Source organism: Cucurbita maxima, unplaced genomic scaffold (assembly GCF_002738345.1).
Source record: "Cucurbita maxima cultivar Rimu unplaced genomic scaffold, Cmax_1.0 Cma_Scf00017, whole genome shotgun sequence".
In the NCBI taxonomy this organism is placed as follows: Eukaryota; Viridiplantae; Streptophyta; class Magnoliopsida; order Cucurbitales; family Cucurbitaceae; genus Cucurbita; species Cucurbita maxima.
Genome location: NW_019272033.1, coordinates 3,574,461 through 3,595,550, shown reverse-complemented (window position 1 = coordinate 3,595,550; position 21,090 = coordinate 3,574,461). Strand labels below are relative to the sequence as shown.

Genomic DNA, 21,090 nt, shown 5'->3' with positions numbered 1-21,090 from the left:
ATATATATATATATATATATATATATATATATATATATATATATATATATATATAACCATATTAAAAACAATCAATCTAGAAGAGTACATAATTTGTCAGAAAATGGAGAGAGGGGCATTTTTGTCTTTGGAACTCGTTTGAGCTCCGTGGAGGTCGGTGGCTTTTTGGTGCAATTAAGGGTCGTGTTATTTTTTTCAGACAAAAAGGATTAAAAAAAAAAATAATAATAATAAAAAACAGTTGCTCTTTTCCATCTCCCCATGAGCCAATTTCCTTTTTAATTTTTTAATTTTATTTAATTAACCTTTAATTGCACTTCTAACTTGGTATTTTTTATTTATATAAATACTGTGTTTGTTAGTATTAGACTTGGACATTCTTCTTAACATTGAATTATAATATTATTTATTCTTCAACAACGTTTTTTTTTTTTTAATAATTCAACTAAATTGGAAGTATTAATTATCATAATTCAAATTAAAAAAAGGTTAATTTGAACTTCAATTATGCTTTTATTTAGTTTTTTCATTAAAACTAATAATAAAAATGATGACATAATGTTGTAATATACTCATTTAATAAATTTAACACGCCAATATTATTAATAATTATAAACAAAAAATAAAGAAGCCTTGTAAACAAATCTAAATTATGTTGTAGCCCATATAGCCCATTTTTTGGGCTGGTTAACAAATGGGCCGAGCCCAATGGCAAAACAAAGCGATTAAATTAAAATGAGAAATTTGTCAGAAGTGGGATTTGAACCCACGCCCTCTCTCGAAGACCAGAACTTGAGTCTGGCGCCTTAGACCACTCGGCCATCCTGACGTTGCTGTCACTTGGGCTTGCATTTATTATATATAATCATTTAATTAAACTTTTCTAGAATTTACGTTGAAGGGTGAAAGTTGGACAAGATAATGCATCCAATCTACAACAAATCATTCTTAAACAAAAATTTATAAGTACAAAGGCCACAGAAAATTAAGAAACAAATCTGTGCATAGATCAATGAATTACGGCCCTAATTACTATCCCGAAGATTAATGGTTCGATCCCTCGCTCTCAAGACTCACTCCGAGCTCCATTTTCATACGTACATTACACACTTTTATCACCCATTCCACCCCTATTGGTAACAGCACTTACCTCTACTTGCATCGGCGATGGTTCGACTTTACCTACGTACATTACACACTTTTATCACCCATTCCACCCCTATTGATAACAGCACTTACCTCAACTTGCATCGGCGATGGTTCGACTTTACCGGGCCACTTTTTCTTGACCAGATCCTGCGCATATGAGAAAACTTCTTCCCTTGGACCTGGACGAGCTGGATCGTTGTCGACTATGTTGTAAACTCTCCTGCAAAAGAAACATAAAGTGGAGGGGAGCCAATCGTCTCCAACCATGCCAAAATAACAACATTCTATTCTCTTCCTCTTTTTCTTAGTGATAATCTAAGAGTGACTCCAGAAGGAAATGCACAAACAATGTCGTTGCACGGAAATACCATTTACCAAGTTGGGGCAAACAAAGCTGTCCACCCCTCCACCCCAAGACAAGTAAATGCTTTTACTTAAGTGAGAAGGGCCTCCTACACGGGGATCGGCCCTACGCACCAGGAACAGAGCCTGCCTTAAATAGCTTACTAATAGATACTAGTAGGAACTATAAACAGCTATCAAAGACTGGATCAACTAGATGTTCTATGCTTTCAGATCGATACTAGTAGGAACTATAAACAGCTATCAAGACCAGATCAACTAAATGTTCTATGCTTTCAGATCAAATCATCCATATACGTAATTACGTGTAAGAAACAATACAATCCAGATATTGGCCATGAGCTTACAGCCGAGCTCATAAAGTATGGAGTGAACTTTTTCAGTATCATAATCCGAACAAGCTTTACAAACTTCGATATCGATTTTGTTTACGTTTAGTACCCCATCTAATGAACTAGAAACATTTTCATTTCAATGCTATGTAATGCAAGGATAGCACATATTCAAATTTCGTTATCTCTCAAAAAACACATATAGGAGCTTACTCTGTATCATTTGCATCAAAACCCTAATAATCAAGCCCCATTTCATTAACTCAAATTCACAATAGCCAACGATCTTTACACAACATGAATCAATACAACAAATAATCCGAATCCGTAAGATATTAAAGGATAATTTCTACAAATTCTCCAATTGAAATTAAACACAAAACACTAAGAAATGCAGAGATTTTACCAACCTGAGTTCTTTAGTTCTTGGCGCGAAGAACTCTCCAACGAAACCCAGCCCTAGAATAAACGAGCGATTCTGGATTTGAACTCTTCGTCGCCGCTAGGCAGTGAAAATCGACGAAATTCTCAGAATTTCCGCCGCCTTCCAGGGAAATTGCTGGATGATTCCAACATAATGCATGCAAGTGAATCTCGCTTGCTTGCTCTTGATCTTTCCAATATGATCTACAAAACTATCCACAAAATTCATCCCATCTTTTAAATTTAAATTTTGTATTCAAAATTTTTCTAGCATAATTAAATTAAAAAATTTAAATTTATTAGGTAACTTAATTTTTTTTTATTTTGATTTATGTATTTATTCATTTTATTTTTGTTAATCAAATTAGATCAATACTAATAATAATTTTTATAATTTAATCCTGACAATAATATTTTCATTAAAAAAATTTTGATATTATTATTTTTATTTACTCCAACCGTCCATAATTGAAAGTAAAAGAAAACCATTAAATAATCATAAATATGATGGAACATAATTGAGGCAGTTGTATGTTACAACTTATATCCACTCTCTTCATTCATATATTTATATATACAAAAAAAAAAAAAATAATAATAATAATTTCCAACAAAATTAGGTTCAAACCAATCACCTAATTTTTTTTTGTTCTATTTAAAAAAAATTAATTAAAAAAATAAGTATAATTCAACTGGTTAAAATATATATTCTTGATAAAAAAATCGTCACGGGTCAAATTTATCACTTAATTTTTTACCGTAAAAAGATTCAAACAATTACCTTTTATATATATATATATATATATAACAAATGGGCTTTCTAGCACACGTGGTCTAGTTGCACCAAAAAACTAACTTTTGAATTAAATAAGAATACAAAGAAAAAAATAATAATAAATGTTTTCATAAATGAAAAAACCCAACCTATTGACTCTTCTCTCTCATTGTTAAGCTTTCTACATCTCTGATCTTTCCACAAGCTCTGCTATCTTGGAGCAGCCATGGTGGTCTCCACGGGTCGAGATCCCGACGTAATAAACGTCGTCGTTTTGGGTGTAATAGCTTGGACATTGGCTTTCATTTCCTTGAGAAAACTCCTTCCAAAGAGATCCTTTGGGTTCTGCAACCGCCTCGTCTCCACGCTCCATGCTTGTTTGGCTGTCACCTTGGCTTCCATCTCTGTGCAGAATTGGCGATGCCCCATTTGTCCTCTCGCTTCTCAAGCTTCACCCTTTCAGGTACTTTCTTCTTCAAATCTTTGTACGACGCCGTTTTGTTGCTCTTAATGAATTAGATATGAAATGGGGTTTTTTTAAGCTGTTAAAAATGGTGGATTTGTTCGCCAGATGCAAACATTGGCTGTGACCTGTTCTTATTTGATCTATGATATGGTGTGTTGCCACTTTGACAAGAAAGTGAATGTGGACAATGCCATCCATCACTTGGTTAGCATTGTTGGAATTGCAGCTGGCTTTGCTTATCAAAAGGTACTCTTTTTTTTCTCGTTCAATAAATTAGGCTCGGTTTCAACTATTTATGCTTCGAAGAAGAGGAGAAATCTTCTTTTCTTAGCACGGGTGAGTTAACTATCATGGGTTTGGGTCAAGTTGGTTGAATCACCTACTTAAGATATGGTATCTTACGAGTTACATTGATGATTTCATCGTCGTGAACATGTAGTGTGGGTCAGAGATGGTAGCAGCGTTATGGATAACCGAGATCTCAAGCCCCTTTCTCCATTTAAGGGAAATTCTCAAAGAAATTGGTTACAGAGGCACAGACTTTAATTTGGCCGCTGATGTAAGTCATCGCCCCAATTGATCAAGATTATATGCTTAAATCTAAAAAAATATATTCTAATGAATATCAAACGAAACTTAAGCTAATATGATATTGATTCGATGACAGTTCGGATTTGCTGTGATATTTTCAATTGGAAGAATGGTTGGAGGGCCTTATCTCACCTACATGACTCTATCCGCCACCGCCGTCCCTCTTCTTATTAAGGTAGCAAACATCTAAATGCATATTCTCCATAAAATTTAGTCGTGAATAGATAAAATGTCAATGTCAATAGATATTTTAATAAAAATATCACGAGCTCATAAATAACGAGTTCTTTATGATCACAAGCTCGTAAATAACGAGTTCTTTATGATCATGAGCTCGTAAATACCTTTATCAACTACTTTGTTCAACTTTCACTAACCAAATAGTTCATATAATTCACAGGCCATGGCTCTAGGATTGCAGCTTGTCAGTGCCTACTGGTTTTACAAGATCGTGAGAATGGTCAGATTCAAACTCAACGACAGATCTACATCGAAGAACAGTTAATCTCAGCTAAGGAATCAACAAAAAGATAGAACTCTTACAATTTTATGTTCATCAAATCCCAGCAGTATCTTGGGAACAGTGACACTGCAAACAAAAACAGTGCAAGAACTTTGCAATGAACTGTGTATTCTGTAAACTGAGCTGCAGATGATCATGTTTAGATTAATGAAAATCACAATGAACCATTTCATCTCAGCTTTATATCTTTTCAATGAGCACATTAACAAGAAAGATTTAAGGCAGGGTGAATAAAAATCTGTTTAGGCCACAAGAACAGGGAATAAAATAAGGAAGAAAGAAGAATGGCTAGATTTTCATGAATGTTCATATCATCGTCTGTGATCAGATACAACAGGTTCCTATAGTTCGTAGAAAAACATAATTGATACCAGGAATAGCTCATTTTTTGCATGCATCCCAAGAGTGCATTGTTCCCTGCAAAGATTTTGGCTACAAAGATTCCTTACATCGCTTTAATCCTTCCCAAAATCGGCATTATAGTGCGAACTGGACTCGAGTTTCTTTGCTTCGTTCAGTTTCCGCACTGCCTGAACATCACAAGACGATGAAAGTGAGTATGAGAAGAAAATGCCATCTCTCCGTAGGGATCTGTTCGAATACGATGACTACTAACGACGAGAAAGAAAAAGTAACCTTCATGAAATCTTCGTGGATGACATAGTCGCGTTCGGCTCGAATAGCCGACATTCCAGCTTCGGTGCAGACATTCCGCATATCAGCTCCATTAAATCCCTACACAGAGGATAGTTTTATGCATTGCAGATTATGGACAAAGCTACTAAAAGAAATCAATTAAACAAGAAAACTAGCAGGGTTACCTCTGCAAGCTTTACAACAGCTTCATAGTCGATTTCACCATGCTTGGCAATTCCAGCAGCATGAATCTTAAGGATCTCCGTTCTGGATTGCTCATTCGGCAAAGGTATCTCAATTTTACGGTCCAATCGTCCTGGCCGAAGAAGGGCAGGGTCCAGAACATCCGGTCTGTTTGTAGCCATTATCATTTTGACCTATGGTATCCTCAAAGTAATCATCTTGTGTTAGGAAAACACAAACTTGGAAAAAGATAATCGCAGTAAAAGAAATCAGAATAAGGAGACAAACAGTTGAGTCATGGCATGATCGGGAACATGATCAAGATCAAACACCTCATACTTATATCTTCACAAGGCAACATGTTCATTTGTTTTTGTGTAGATATATGGTCTTCTCAGTTTCTTATAAAAAAAATATCTTCACAAAGCATATGACCTTAATCACACAGGCAAGACAACCAAAATCAGAAAAAGAACACATTCTTTGTGTATGCAGAAGACCAGAAATTCAGTATACAGCCTTGGTTACTACTAGGAGGATAGTTGTGAGATTCCACGTCGGTTGGGGAAAAGAACGAAGCATTTTTTATAAGGGTATGGAAACCTCTCCCTAGTAGACTCGTTTTAAAAACCTTGAAGGGAAGCTCGAAAAGAAAAACCCAAAGAAAACAATATCTGCTAGCGGTGGGTTTGGGCTGTTACATTCCACTATACTACGCCTCAGAAATTCAGTATATGAACAAACATACTATAAAAATTTTCATTCAGTCGTTTTAAAAACTTTCAATACAAAAACGGTTATAACAATTAAAGAATCACAGAAGTAATTCAACGAACATCGTCTAGGTTAACACATTTAATAATTGTGTGTTATTCCAACAATACTAAGATATAGTATTCTATCAACTTTAAAGATCCCTCATCTCATGGGATTTTCGGTACCGATGTACATAAGATAATTGAATATCTAAATATCAAAGATACCTTCATAACAAACGTTGGAATCTAAATATGTAAGAGAAAAGTCTGGAATTCCCAAAAGAACAAACAAGGGATCAGAAGATTTGGACATACCTTACCAAGTTGATCAAAACCATCAAGCTGATTAAGTAACTCCATCAATGTTCGCTGAATTTCACGATCTGCACTTGTTCCTTCACTGAATCTCCGCCCACCAATGGCATCAATCTCGTCCATAAAAATTATGCAGGGCTAAGCACAGAAAAGATTGGTGTATGACTTATGAGTCACAATTTTCGTACGAAATCATAACAAAACAAGTTCATACCACATCAGAACTTACCTGGTGATCACGTGCATATCCAAACATTTCTCGGATTAACCTTGCACTTTCTCCAATGTACTTATCAATTATGGCACTCGATACAACCTAAAGCGAAGATAGAAGCTAATAGTTATACCTTAACTAGGAAGGAGGGGAAGATTAAAGTTGGCATCCATTTCAGTATTTGGAGAAAATTCAACCTTTAAGAAGTTGGCATCTATGTTGCTTGCAATTGCTCTTGCTAACAATGTCTTGCCAGTACCAGGAGGGCCATACAGAAGAACACCCTTCGAATAAAAATGCAGAAACTATTAGCTAGAAAACCAGAATTTGGTAAACCCGTCAACCGTGCGCGCGAGAGAGGGAATACCTTGGGAGGTTTGATGCCGACTCTAAGGAAAAGCTCAGGATTCATGAGAGGTAGCTCAATGGACTCCCTAAGTTCCCTAATTTGATCAGATAAGCCACCCACAGCAGAATAGCTAACATTGCCAGGATCTTCGCGCAACATATTATACACGACGGGATCTACCTATCAGATCAAATTAGATCAAAACATTTAGGACAATCGTGCATTAAAGGTTACTACCTTCTTTCCTTATCCTATATAATCATGGAGTACACACAATAAATTTAACTTACTTCACGTGGAAGAGCCCTCATAATGGTGAGTGTTGTCATATCAAGAACAACTCTAGTACCAGATGTTAATTTTTCTTTATCCACCTTACTGCGGCATCCAACCACATACCTCGGTCCACTGCTTGCTTTGACAATCACTGAAATCACAAAGGCAGAGACATCCACCTACATTATCAACCAATTTGAGGTAACTTTCCATATGAACAAATACAAGGAATAACAAGAAAATATACAGCGTTCGTTGTCAAGTGGCCTGAGAACTTCTCCAATGATCTGGCCAACACTTTGCAGAGACTTCAAATCATCTTCCGTCTTGTTAAATTCTTTCTTTGCAGCTCGCAAATTCTCCCTTACTGAAAATCATAAATCAGAGATAATTTCTCAAGAAAACGTAAGAAAATCAAGAATTTCAGCTTATACTATCACATATCACAAGAAAAATAGAAATGTAGCAAAATACGCAAACTCATTTCCCATAACTTCCTAGAAATGTATCATCTCCACAAACGTTTTTCAATTCCCAAATCATCCCCATCTTTCCAATATCCACACGAATCTACACGAACTTTCTCAGGGACCAAAAGTTAAATCGGGGGCTGAATTACAACACTCTAAAACCAAGATGCATAAATCTCGTAGTCCATAAGACTTCCATTTCCTCAGAGCCAAAACCTTTAGGAACGACTAGAACCAGAATTCACAGAGTACAATAAAAACAGGAGCGGATTAGAAAGTTGGGTATTGAGGGACAGACAAGATCGGACTCTGGCGTCTAACTCTTTGTGCTGGAGGAGCTTCTTGCGATAATCATTGACCGCCGTGTGACGCCGAGCGGCTTCTTCTCCATCAGCCATCTTTGGTGATCGAACTGGTAGTCGGAGCTCGAAGTTCCCGTGGATTTATCAGAGAAAGCTTGGGAAGCAAGAAGCTTTAGATGCTCTCTCTTTCTGCAAATTGTTTTCCTTCTGCCCCCAATCTATAGCCTACGCTTTCTAAGAAGCCTGATACGACGCCGTTTCTTCCATATTGATTTTCTTTTTATTTTTCTTTTTCTTTTTCTTTTTCTTTTTCTAGATATAGGTTTAGTTCAAGGTTTTACTTATAATGCCTCGAAAAATATTATCTGGTAAAAGAATTTCTCGGAATATAACCTTTTTAACCCTATACCGAAAGAAACTATACAACCGTCTTAAAAAGCAGTAAAAATAAGTTGAATTTGTACTCGTAAGTTATTAAAGAATATGAAAAAATTAGAATATACATCTAACCGTTATTACGAACTAGCTACAATATGATTTAGCTATAGTTTTTAGAATAAACGTACCATACAAACCCTGATCGTAATTCTTTGTTCGTTCTACTTATGAGAATTTGAGAATTTGAATTTGTAGCCTCTTGATCAATGGTAGATCTCAAAAAGATTGTTGCAGTACGAATAGTGAGAGCAGTAATATTACAAATAAAACAGTTCATAATCTTTCCAATAAGCCGTATATTGTGTAAACTGAGTCACAGTTGCCATGTTTTGGTAAATGACAATCACAGTGGACAATTCCTCTCTCAGCTTGGGAAAATAAATTAACAAGACAACAAAACAGCCATATTTTCATGAATATTCATCATCTCCCATTGGTAATCAGATTCAAGCAAGTTCCTATATGTCTAACTTCTAATATAAGCACCAGTGATACCAGGAAAAAGCTCAGTTTTGCCTGCTTGCATCCGAAAACTGCATCGTCTTGCCAGGACGGGAAGTTTTGTGCTTGAAAAGGTTTTTGGCCACCAAGGGTAAAATACCCGACTTCAGTCTTTTCCGAAATCAGCACTGTAGTGTGCACTGGACTCGAGTTTCTTCGCTTCGTTCAGTTTTCGTACTGCCTGAACATCAAAAGATGATAAAGGTGATAATGGGAAGAAAGAACCTTCTGCCTGTAGGTAACCAACTAATCTCAACAAGATAAAGAGTATGCTATACAGTGCTGGAGAAATTAATGTTAAATTACCTTCATGAAATCTTCGTGGATGACATAGTCACGTTCAGCACGGATGGCTGACATTCCAGCTTCGGTGCACACATTTCGCAAATCAGCTCCATTAAAGCCCTGGACAAATGAGAGTTTCAAACATGCATAGATTGTGAATAGAAGAAAGAAATCAGATAAATAAGAACTAGCAGGATACCTCTGCAAGCTTTACGACAGCTTCATAATCAATCTCGCCATGCTTGGCAATTCCAGCTGCATGAATCTTAAGGATCTCCGTTCTGGACTGCTCATTTGGCAGAGGAATCTCTATTTTGCGGTCCAATCGCCCTGGTCGAAGAAGTGCAGGGTCAAGAACATCTGGCCTGTTTGTGGCCATTATCATTTTGACCTGCAGTGCCAGTTTCAAGTTAATAATCTTTTGCTATGAAAGCAAAATATTTGTAAAAAATTCCAAGTCAGATATAAGACAAACAATTAAGTGTTCACATGATCAGCAACAAGATCAAGACTTTACGTTTTCGGTTTAGCTAGTTACATGATATTATATCATCACACAGGCAAATAACACAATTAGAATAAGAATGAACACGTTCTTTGTATTTGGCCACCGACTTCATTATCTGTCTATCCTTACTAGTTACTGTCATATATAAACAAGTAAACAATATACAAATTATAAATATGTTTAAGCAAAAACAGTTGGATTCTTCATGAGATGATTTTTTCTTTTTTTCTTTTTCTATGAAAATTTATAGCACCTGTCATTTTGATGGGCACCTGGACACTGATGTTCATAGGTATCTTTGCATATACGAATATCCAAAGTTGCCTCCAAACAAGTACGAAAGGAAGGCCAAAGATGTAACATCAGATTCTTAACAATAATATTCAAAACACCCACTATTCCGTTGGGCATCTGGATCAGGTTCATGGGATATTGGAAATCTAGATATCCATGAGAAGTTCATTTTTCCCATAAAACGAAGAGTCAGCAAATCCAGACATACCTTGCCAAGCTGATCAAAACCATCAAGCTGATTAAGCAACTCCATCAATGTTCGTTGAATTTCCCGGTCCGCACTTGTTCCCTCACTGAATCTCCGCCCACCAATGGCATCAATCTCATCCATAAAAATTATGCAGGGCTAAGCACATAAAGGAACAGGGCATGCATTATGAAACACCTTTCCTAATAGAATCACACAAAGAGAAGTTCATACCACATAAGAACTTACCTGATGATCGCGTGCATATCCAAACATCTCCCGTATTAACCTTGCACTTTCTCCAATGTACTTATCAATTATGGCACTCGATACAACCTATACTTCAATAAAGAGAAGAGAGAAGCTAGTAGTTATATATTAGTTGGGGAAGAGGGGAGTATTAACGTCATTTCTGTACATGGAGAAAATTCAACCTTTAAGAAGTTGGCATCTATGTTACTCGCAATGGCTCTTGCCAACAATGTCTTGCCAGTACCGGGAGGACCGTATAGAAGCACACCCTTCGAGTGAAAAGTGAACAAATAATTTGAGTAAGAAAAGGAGGAAGAATCTGGTACAGTGCAAGTAATAAATAGGCAAACTAGAAAACCAAAATTTGGTAATCCCATCAAAGAGATAGATAGTACCTTGGGAGGTTTGATACCAACCCTAAGGAAAAGCTCAGGATTCATGAGAGGTAGCTCAATAGACTCCCTCAATTCTCTAATTTGATCAGACAAACCACCCACAGCAGAATAGCTAACATTGCCAGGATCTTCATGCAACATATTATACACAACTGGATCTACCTATCAGATCAAATTAGATAAAAACATTTAGGAAAATCCCCCTTATAATCATTCGAGTATACACAAAAATCTAACTTACTTCACGAGGAAGAGCCCTCATAATGGTGAGTGTTGTCATATCAAGTACCACTCTAGTACCAGACGTCAATTTTTCCTTATCGACCTTAGTACGGCATCCAACCACGTATCTTGGTCCACTGCTTGCTTTGACAATCACTGAAATCACAATGGCAGAGATAATCCTACAAAATCAACGGATTCGAGAGAATTTCATCTCACAAAGCAATTCAGGGAATAAGAAGAGAATTACAGCGTTCATTGTCAAGTGGCCTGAGAACTTCTCCAATAATCTGGCCAACACTTTGCAGAGACTTCAAATCATCTTCCGTCTTGTTAAATTCTTTCTTTGCACCTCGTAAATTCTCCCTCACTGGAAACATAAATTAAACATAATCTTAAAGGCCTCCGTAAAATAAACAAGAATCTCAGCTTTCATTACCACTTCACGAAATACCAACTAATAAAGTCACATATATAAGCACTAAAGATGTGTAGCAAAGGGAAATGATAACAAACCATCAAGAACATAACCCATTTCCCATAACGTTTTCTAATTTCCACAATGATCATATTTTCCTTACAGATATAACTAAATAAAACTATATACAAGGCGGCATGGAAATACAAGAGCTTTCAAAGGCTAAAATTCATAATTGGGAGACTGAGCGAAGAGCCTTAAGCTTAGATGCTGCAATTTCACAATACAAGGAACGGCCACTGCAGAAGATTCAGAACCTAAAACTACTCCAATCGGCAAAATTCATCGAGACGACTAATTACGGACTTCACAAAGTAAAAAACAGTAGTAGATTATGAACTTGGTTAGGGAGGAACATACGAGATCGGACTCTAGCATCGAGCTCTTTGTGCTGAAGGAGTTTCTTCCGGTAGTCATTGACCGCCGTAAGACGCCGTGCGGCTTCTTCTCCATCGGCCATTTTTGCTGTCGCAGTTGGGAATCCAATTTTTCTGAGTAAGCTTGAGGATCAAGAAGCCCTAAGTTACCAAATTCTCACTCCTCTTACTTCCTTCCCCTGCTTTAAGCCTCAACCTTTCTTTTCGGTTAAGTCATCAAAAAGTTGGGTTGTTTTGGAAAAAACTTCAAATAATTAAGAGATAAAATGAGGGTTTATTTATTTATTCATAATTTAATTTCAATGTCCAAGCCACGACCTCAAAAAATCGAGGCCTCATCGAGAATTTCAATGAACGATTCTGGAGTTATAAACATGTTAGATTTCACTTTAAATGGAGATCAGACGAGCATTCTACATTGTCATATGACCTCTCGTCTATTAGAAATGCATATTGAATATGTTTTAGAATGTACTATAGGGAGAGACGTGATATTAACTCTTTACCACCTTTGAGTCTATGTCCTAAATAAGTCGCCTCATGGCACATAGATGTAACGTGGTTGGGTGAGCATTGAAAACAAGTGTCTTGGGCGGGCTTCAATAAGGTATGTAGAAATAAGTTGACATGAACCCTCGAGTTGTCATGTCTTGATAGTGTTTAGAGGTTCGATGTTTGGAATGTCTGTAGTGAAAAGTTACCGCATAGGTCTATTCTCAATAAATATACTCGAGAGAATAATAAAGTTTGATGACATCTCAATTGTAACATCCTAAACTCAGTGCTAACAGACATTGTTCTCTTTAGGTTTTCCCTTTCGAGCATCCTCTCAAGGTTTTTAAAATGTGTCAGAGAGGTTCTAACCCTACTCCAATAGTATCTTGCAACATCCGATGACTAACCCTACTTCGACAATGGCTCGCACCGTCTGGTAACTGGACCTGATACCGTTTGTAATCGCCAATAGACAATATCATACTATTGTAGAGAGTCGTGGTTTCTAATATAGTATAGAGTCAGACACCAGAAATGTGCCAGCGAGGACGCTAGTGTCCCGAGGGAGTGGATTGTGAGATTTCATATAAGTTGGAGAGGGGAATCACAAACACATTTTAAGACTATGAAGCTGACAACGATACTTAACGGGCTAAAGTAGACAATATTTGTTACCGGTGAACTTGAGTTGTAACACCCGTGCTTGAGAATGACATTCTAAAGTGCTGTAACGAAACCCCAAAAGCTTACAGTTACGTTTTGACTTTTAAATTTCATCTAAGCTTTTTGATTGCTTTAAAAGTCGGAATAAGAAGATTTGAATTTCTAACCTTTTAAGTGCAGACATGCCCCTAACTAGTTGAGCTATACTTAGATTTGAATAATGAAAACACCACTTATCAACTGATAGAATTTCGTATAGTAACAAACTAAAAGCACGTACACTTTAATTTGGTTTACGTATGTCCATGTCGGTCACGTGCCAAAAACTTGGACACAACGATGTTTGTGGGGGCACATATTGGTCACTTATTAGCAGAGTAAGTCACTCATACTTGTTGTCTCGTTACTTTCAGGTCTATTGGTAAGTAGTTGAGATATACTCATATTGGAATTATGAAAATACCACTTATCAACTGATGAGAATTTCGTATAGTAACAAGCTAAAAGCACGTACACTTTAATTTGGTTAACGTATGTCCATGTTGGTCACGTGCCAAAAACTTGGACACGACGATGCTTGTGGGGACACACATTGATCACTTATTAGCAGAGTACGTCACTCATACTTATTGTCTCGTTACTTTTAGGTCTATTGGTAAGGTATGTCCATGTCCGTCACGTGCCAAAAACTTGGACACACTGATACTTGTGGGCGCACATATTGGTCACTTATTAGCACATTAGGTCACTCATATTCGTCGTTGTCTCGTTACTTTCAGGTCTATTCTTGCTCAACCATAACTATTTTAACCATGAATTCTGACAAAACTTTATTTTCATGAAGGCTGTCAAATTGGTTGCCAGCAATGAGTAGCTGTAGCAGACTTGCCAGAGGTGCAACTAGTCAATTGCTTATACTCATCTCTTTGTTCTTGCAAAATGGCTACTGTTCTACTTACCTTTTCGAGAACAACTTGCCTTCCCATATACTTTCTAACAGCTGTTGCCTCTTGTTCTAATCTTTTCATCAGATATTATTGGGGTCAGCGCGAAAACGACTTATAATTTAGATACCGATACGTTACCCGAATCTAAAAACTTTAGTAAACGCTTTCGATATGCAAACCCCTAATTCACAAATATGCTAAAACCCTCGAACCAAGTTCAGAAATTCGATCTAACAACTTTATTGAATAATAAGACCTCTAGATTTAACATTTTTATTGACTGATGTTTTGAAGTTCATATGGCATGATTAAGATGTTTTGATTTATATCTAAACTCAAATATTATTAAAGTTAAACTCAACAACTAATGTCACGTTCAGCAGAATGAGTATCAACAAAAGTTCTAAGATATTTTATGTGGGGTTTCATTTTATTCTTAGATAATTATAAATTTTCGTGTGAATCTAGATTTATGGTGTTTCATTAATGCATTTTTCAAAGTTAGAGGTGAACCGATGAACATGAACCAAGCAATACAAGTGTCAGAAATGAGGCCGAGCAGTACATTATTCGTGCAGCATTTAGAATGTTTTGATCCACGGTCCTTTTGTGCTTCTCCGCAACCAATTATGACCTCCTGAAAAACGAGCCCTCTTCACTATATACAACAAACATATTCCTTTCCTCATCCATTTCACTATCTGTCTACCGGGAAACCGCCGTGTTCACCGTCGTAAAGGGCCGAAATATCCTCTGCCCGGTGGCGAGAATGTGACGTGGATCAAACTTCATCTTCCTCTGCTGAAACTCCGGCCACTTTTCGCCGAAATGCTCCGCCCATTCACGCTCCGTCGTGTAGTGAGGCAGGTACTGTTTCACTTTGATCCCTTCCTTAGCGCAGAATGCCAAAATCTGATGATTCTGGTCGCTTAAATACTCCAACGACTGCGTTGGCTCGCCGTTGTCCAACGCCGAGCGGAGCAAGGCCACTAGGTAGAACACGTCATCCTCCGGGACCACCGCGGAGCTCCTGGGGTCCCACCTACACAGGGAAAAGGGAAACAACTGTAAGAGAAGGGATGGGGCATAGAATTGATAGTTTTTGAGCCAATCAATGGGACCCCAAGTGTGGGGGTCGTTAGATGTGCGCCAAAATGTCCATTAAAACACTGCAAACTGAATACGTCAACTAGACAGGGACACGATCCCCGTCGGTAGGTCCAACGGAGAAGATCTCCTGACACCAGAATCTTCTCCCTTGGACAATCTCCACCGTCCGATTTGTCCATTCAAAACTAGACCCACCCATGTATTTATCAATCCAAGCTGGCTAGGCCTTCCTCTCATGTCTTATCCCGAATTTTTCAAATCTTAATATTTTTTAAAATTAATAATAAATTAATAAATTTACATAGATTCAATTCAACCTAATATAATTTTAGACCAATCTATCAACTAACTATATCCATAACATTTATTTAAACTTAACTCAACTCAAACGGATTAGGTTAGACTGGTCGATAGGGACTAATCGAGAGCTATTAAAATTTGGAAATCTTTTTGTATATTAAATAATAATTAATAATGTTTTTGCATGTTGCATGCAGGAAGTGATTGCTATTTTATTTTAATTTATTTTAAATATATAAAGAAGTTAATAAGAACTAACTTGTGCTTGTTCATGGGGTAGATGAGGATGGGCCCACTGGTGTTATTTCCCAAAATGCCCTTGAAAATTCCTCGGTCAAAATCGGCGATTCTTGACTTGGGGACGAAGAGGTTGAGCCATGGATGTGGAACATCCCATAAGCCTTTTGACCGGAGTTTCAACTCGGCCTTATGAACCCGGTCAAGAAAGTCCACGTAAGCCAAGTCCGTTGTGAAAACCGACTCGGGTATGTAATCCAGCTCCTTCAATAGCGCCTCAACTTCCTGCTTAAACGCCGTCGTTTTGAGTCAGTTTTGAATTTCAAAATTTTAAATTAAAAAAAAAAAAACAGGTTTTGCTGCAAAGCAGGTGCTACTTTTTTGTCAGAGGATAAGTTTGATTCCAATCAATCTTAAAATTAAAAGAATTAAAAAAGAAAAAGAAAAAGAAAAAAAAGAGAATAATTTGGTAGTTGAAGACCGTAGATTTAGTATTATTATTTAATGTTGGATTAAGGAAAAATAAATTCCTTAAAAACAATAATTTGATTCACACAAGATCTTCTTCCCATCTATTATTCTTCTCCCAAGCCTTAATTATTTTAATTATATCCAAAACTAATTATATTTAGTGAATAAATTAAAAAAAAACCAGACACACACAAGCCAACAAAGAACAACGTTGGCCCACTTCCTTAAAACTCTCTGAATCATTTGGGAAAAAATCCAATTTTAAAGAGTGGAAAAAAAACAACCCCATTTGAAAATCAAGACAAAAACCAAATACAGCTTGCAAAATGGCATAAAAATTATTACTTTGATGCCCTGGAAGGTTCATAAATTCAGCTATCCGACAAACAAACAAATAAAAATTGGGTTTGAAACATCCCGATAAAAATTATTCGATTAGATCACTACAATATGGCTAACAGTTCTTAACCGTTGGATGAAAATTTAAAAATCCGTTATTTATATAAAAAAAAAAAATGTTGGCTATTATTTTGTTTGTAAGGTATGTGTTTTCGGGTAAAGAAGACGAAGGCAATGATTGAAATCGATGATGATCAATGATCAATGATCAATGATCAATGATCAATAATCAATGATAATTATTTAATGAAATTGGGATGTGGGTTTACCTGATCAACGGTGGGAGATGCGGATTCATGGTAGTTTTTGGTGATCTCCAAGCAGTATAAAACTCCTCCATCTGGCTTGTTGTTAAAGGAGGAGATTTTAACCGGATTAGCCGGTGAGAAGAAGGAAGATCTCCAGTTGTTGATTAGAGATTCATCAACGATCACGAAGCCTTCCACGTAGTCAAATTTCTCATTCTCTGGCTTTGCATGTAACGATATTAGCCATTCTTGATCCCTTGTAAATGCTTCAAAGTTTGAGTATAGAACTCGAATCCATCGGACCTGTATTTTTTATTTAATTTAATTTAATTTTTATTTGCATGGAAAGGACAGGAAAATAGCTTAATTGCTTTTTAGTACCCTCTGAGGCGCGGGTTCGAGCAGGATTCTTGCTCGTGTTATGATCCCAAATTGTCCTAATCCACCAAGAACTGCGTGGAAAAGATCTGGATTTTCTTGGTTTGAACATTTCATTATCTCCCCGTTTCCTGTTACAAATTTAATATAATATAATATAATTTATTTATTTATTTTTGCAATTAATTGAATAATTTATCGTGAAATTCATGCATTTTTGTGGTTTGAATTGGAGGAGAAAAAAATGGACCTGTCACGACGTCGAGTTCATGGACATTGCTGATCTGAGGGCCGTGGTTGAAGGCTTGGCCGCTGATTCCGCCGTTGGAGAGTGTCCCGCCGACGGATAAATACAAATAATCCGTCCACGATCTCGGCGCCAACCCATACCCCAAAGTCGATTTCAGCACGTCAATCCACAGCTCTCCGCCCCATACATCCACAAATTTCTCTTTCTCCGATACCACAGGCTGCGGCGGTGAACTCCTCTCACCGCCGCGTCTGTGCCGTCTTCCACCGCCGTTCATTTCAATCACCACCCCATTCCCCGTCTGCGTCTGCCCATTTATCGAATGTCCATGCCCTCTCGCTGACACCGTAAACCCACCATACTCCCCTTCCTCCTCCGCTGCCGCCGCCTCCGCCCGGATTAATCTGGCAACGTCATCGGCGGAGGCTGGGTGTAATACAGCGAGAGGAGGATTCCGCGTCATGAGGCCGAAATCGACAGAAGCGGTTTGGACGTCGGAGGGGTCGACGGAAAGTAGGCCGTCGATTCCGAGGCGGGGAAGCTCCGCCGTCGGACCCATGTTGAGTCCGACGGTGGCTATCAAACGACAGAAGGCAAAGGCTAAGAGAAGCTTAGTAATCATCATTGTTGAATCATTAATGAATAATTTGAAGTTGGCGGCGGCGGCGGTAATCGGACGGCGGTGGTGATGGCGGTGGCAGTGTTGCATGGGATGGAACAGAGAAAAAAAAAAAAAAAAAATGAAATCTTGTATTGCAGAGAAAAAATAGAAGTCTGTTTGTGATGAAGTGTAACGTAAGACTAAGGATATATATTGGCGCTTTTAAGATTTTCTGTACGCAAAATCATGCACCTAAGCATTTTTTTTTTTTTTTTTTTTACTTATGTTATTATTATTAATTATTATTATTTTCCTTCTTTTTCTTGGGGAACGCACAGATTTTCCCAGAAGACAAACAGAAAAGGAAAACTTTAACTAAAATATAAATAAATAAATATATATATATATATATATATATATATATATATATATATATTTATATGTGTGTGTGTATATATATATACATACACACACAATACCTCAGTTTCTCTCTCTACTAATTTCGACTTTTTAGTAAAACTTGGGTAGCTTTGCACGTGTCGGACTTTTTTTTAATTATTATATATATATATGCAGCTTTTTTTTCTTGCCTTTTCATTTATATTTTTGTAATACTTTTTTCTTATTTAAGAAATAAAATTTTATTTTTTTAAATTTTTTCGTCCACAAATATAATTTATTTTTGAACTATAAAGAATTGAAAATTGAGAGTGAAAAAGAGTGAGTTAAGTAAAATGGGTCATAAAATGAAGTTTTTTATTTAATTTTTCTCTCATCTAAATAATATAATTTATTTTCAACTGATAATTGAAATAATTAGATGAGAAAGACATTTAATTTAAACTTATAATGTCAGAAATTTTGTGGAAAATAAATGTTATCCTAAAATATATATATATATTAAATGTTATTCTTTAAATCAAGAGTGACAAATATTTAATATAAATAAACAACAAGAAAGGGTACAAATCCATATATATATATATATATTGTTATTAAAATTTAACCATTAATTTATTTAATATTAGATGAAATATAAATAAACAACAAGCTAAGTATTATTTTGAGTCCAATAAATTCAAAAAATATTAAGATATCTCTTTTTCTCTCTAAAATTTGGTAAATTCAATTAGGCTAAACTCTCAGGAATTGACACGTGGCATTTTCACGTGCAAGGATGAGGTAGGCACGTGTGAAGTCGAGGAGACTGTGTAAAGGGCTAGATGAAAGGGGGGCCCGCGCCGGGCCCCATTCATGGATACGGAGGATCTGCCTCGGGTCACGAGCATGAGCTATAATCTAGTGTGTTCACAACTCTCTGCAATTAACTCCCAAACCCAATCACATCTCCACACGTGCTTTCAGTTTTCCATCCCACCCATTTTCGTAAATTTCCAAATGACCAGGGGCATAATAGTCCAGAACAATATTCTCCTCATATAGACCCCTACCCTACAACACCCTCCCCTAATCCACTTGATATATATATATATATATATATATATATATATATATATACACAGTATCTAAGCCTTAGATTACAGAGATAATTTGTTATTATTAGTTTAATTAAAACAAAGAATAGGCAGTGTTTTGGATAAATTAGGATTAAAGTAAATCCCGTATATTTGAAAAATCAACCAAAATATTTTTAGCTATTTTATTTCACTAATTCAATATAATAATTAAATTTAGAAAAATTAAAATTAAGTCGGAGTGATACACAAAATTTAAATAATATTTTAACGCGAATTATTTATATGATTAATAATAGGGTTAGGCGAATACATATAATAATATTGAAATAATAATAAGAATAAAGTTTTTTAATAAATAATAATAAATAAATGTATTGTTTTTGTGACAAGTACTGGTCTGCATTCGGGGGCCTATAATGTCCGAAAAGAAAATGATTGGGCAATAAATAAGTGTAATGTTTCCAATTATTAAAAATGTACCTATTTTTATTTATTTAACAATTTAAAACGCTATAAAATATTTATTTTATAGATTTTACATTGAATTAATCCTATAAAATGATTTAATATTTATTTTGCTTATTTATTTAAATTCTTCCCTTCAACCTATGATTTTAAACCAATTTAAAATTTGTAATTATTTACAATTATTTTTAAATTTACTAAAATTTGACCAGTCAACCTAGTTGGTTAACCAACTATACATTAGTATTATAATATTATGGTGTTGAAATATTAGAAAAAATATTATGTTTTGTAGCATAATATAGTATGAAAAGGATTAAGAGAAGCTAGGAATTAGAAGGATATTTGGTTTCATTATATTGAATTAAATAAAGACCATGAAATATATATTAATTTTATATGACAAATAAGTTAAATATTAAATAGTTGACAAAGATTTTGTTATTTTAACGAAAAAAGATATTCTATTTCAAAATTAATGATAAATCTCTGTATATGATTTTAATTTTTTGCATAATTAATCATTGAATAAATATGTCATTATTTATAAACGGTATAAGTATACCTCAACGAATAAAGACATAAATTACCATTTCAACGATCGGTCACTCGAGTATTCAAACAAAAAAGACGGAATTGCCCTTTTCTCTCTCTTTCAATCTTTAGAACAGGAAAGGAAAAAGGGGGTTTTATTCCTTCAGTTTCTGAAAGATAATTTTTTTTTTCTATTTTAGTTAAAGGTTAAAAGGAATAAAACATATAAAAAAAACAGCTTTTTTAACCTAAAAGTTAATTTCTCTCTCTAAACTTTAAAAATAAAAATAAAAATAAAAAAAAAGCTTGAGGCTTATAACTGAAAAGGGACACAGAATCCATGGGCTCTCTTTGTTTTGATTATACACATCAGATTCTTCTTCTTTTTTTTTTTTTTTTTTTTTTTTTTTTTTTTTTTTTTTTTTTTTTTTTTTTTTTTTTTTTTTTTTTTT

General features: G+C 35.7%; 4 protein-coding genes, 1 non-coding gene and 1 pseudogene across 5 annotated transcripts; 1 reads left to right on the top strand and 5 right to left on the bottom strand.

Moving 5' to 3' along the window:
- Window positions 1-745: 745 nt before the first annotated feature.
- On the bottom strand, window positions 746-829 carry TRNAL-CAA. Its single transcript has one exon. It is a non-coding gene; the product is annotated as a tRNA-Leu (tRNA).
- Window positions 830-1,014: 185 nt separating this feature from the next.
- LOC111492427 lies at window positions 1,015-2,496 on the bottom strand (annotated as a pseudogene).
- Window positions 2,497-3,185: 689 nt separating this feature from the next.
- LOC111491828 (transmembrane protein 136-like) lies at window positions 3,186-4,799 on the top strand. The gene is made up of 5 exons (XM_023140879.1): window positions 3,186-3,505; window positions 3,614-3,754; window positions 3,948-4,067; window positions 4,176-4,274; window positions 4,500-4,799. Exons 1-5 carry the CDS (start codon window positions 3,269-3,271, stop codon window positions 4,602-4,604), a joined length of 702 nt encoding a protein of 233 aa, XP_022996647.1. The 5' UTR covers window positions 3,186-3,268; the 3' UTR covers window positions 4,605-4,799.
- An 86-nt stretch (window positions 4,800-4,885) lies between these two features.
- On the bottom strand, window positions 4,886-8,360 carry LOC111491825 (26S proteasome regulatory subunit S10B homolog B). The gene is made up of 10 exons (XM_023140876.1): window positions 8,122-8,360; window positions 7,601-7,720; window positions 7,368-7,504; window positions 7,096-7,257; window positions 6,926-7,012; window positions 6,744-6,830; window positions 6,515-6,652; window positions 5,444-5,635; window positions 5,259-5,357; window positions 4,886-5,152 (listed from the first exon to the last, which is right to left on the bottom strand). The coding sequence occupies exons 1-10, from the start codon at window positions 8,219-8,221 to the stop codon at window positions 5,078-5,080; spliced, it is 1,197 nt and encodes a 398-aa protein (XP_022996644.1). The 5' UTR covers window positions 8,222-8,360; the 3' UTR covers window positions 4,886-5,077.
- Window positions 8,361-8,797: 437 nt separating this feature from the next.
- On the bottom strand, window positions 8,798-12,267 carry LOC111491827 (26S proteasome regulatory subunit S10B homolog B-like). The gene is made up of 10 exons (XM_023140878.1): window positions 12,046-12,267; window positions 11,458-11,577; window positions 11,227-11,363; window positions 10,986-11,147; window positions 10,773-10,859; window positions 10,588-10,674; window positions 10,360-10,497; window positions 9,549-9,740; window positions 9,371-9,469; window positions 8,798-9,245 (listed from the first exon to the last, which is right to left on the bottom strand). The coding sequence occupies exons 1-10, from the start codon at window positions 12,143-12,145 to the stop codon at window positions 9,171-9,173; spliced, it is 1,197 nt and encodes a 398-aa protein (XP_022996646.1). The 5' UTR covers window positions 12,146-12,267; the 3' UTR covers window positions 8,798-9,170.
- Window positions 12,268-14,847: 2,580 nt separating this feature from the next.
- On the bottom strand, window positions 14,848-18,387 carry LOC111492293 (cytokinin dehydrogenase 5-like). Its single transcript, XM_023141582.1, has 5 exons — window positions 17,561-18,387; window positions 17,314-17,441; window positions 16,954-17,235; window positions 15,837-16,099; window positions 14,848-15,209 (listed from the first exon to the last, which is right to left on the bottom strand). The coding sequence occupies exons 1-5, from the start codon at window positions 18,267-18,269 to the stop codon at window positions 14,873-14,875; spliced, it is 1,719 nt and encodes a 572-aa protein (XP_022997350.1). The 5' UTR covers window positions 18,270-18,387; the 3' UTR covers window positions 14,848-14,872.
- Between the last annotated feature and the right edge of the window lie 2,703 nt (window positions 18,388-21,090).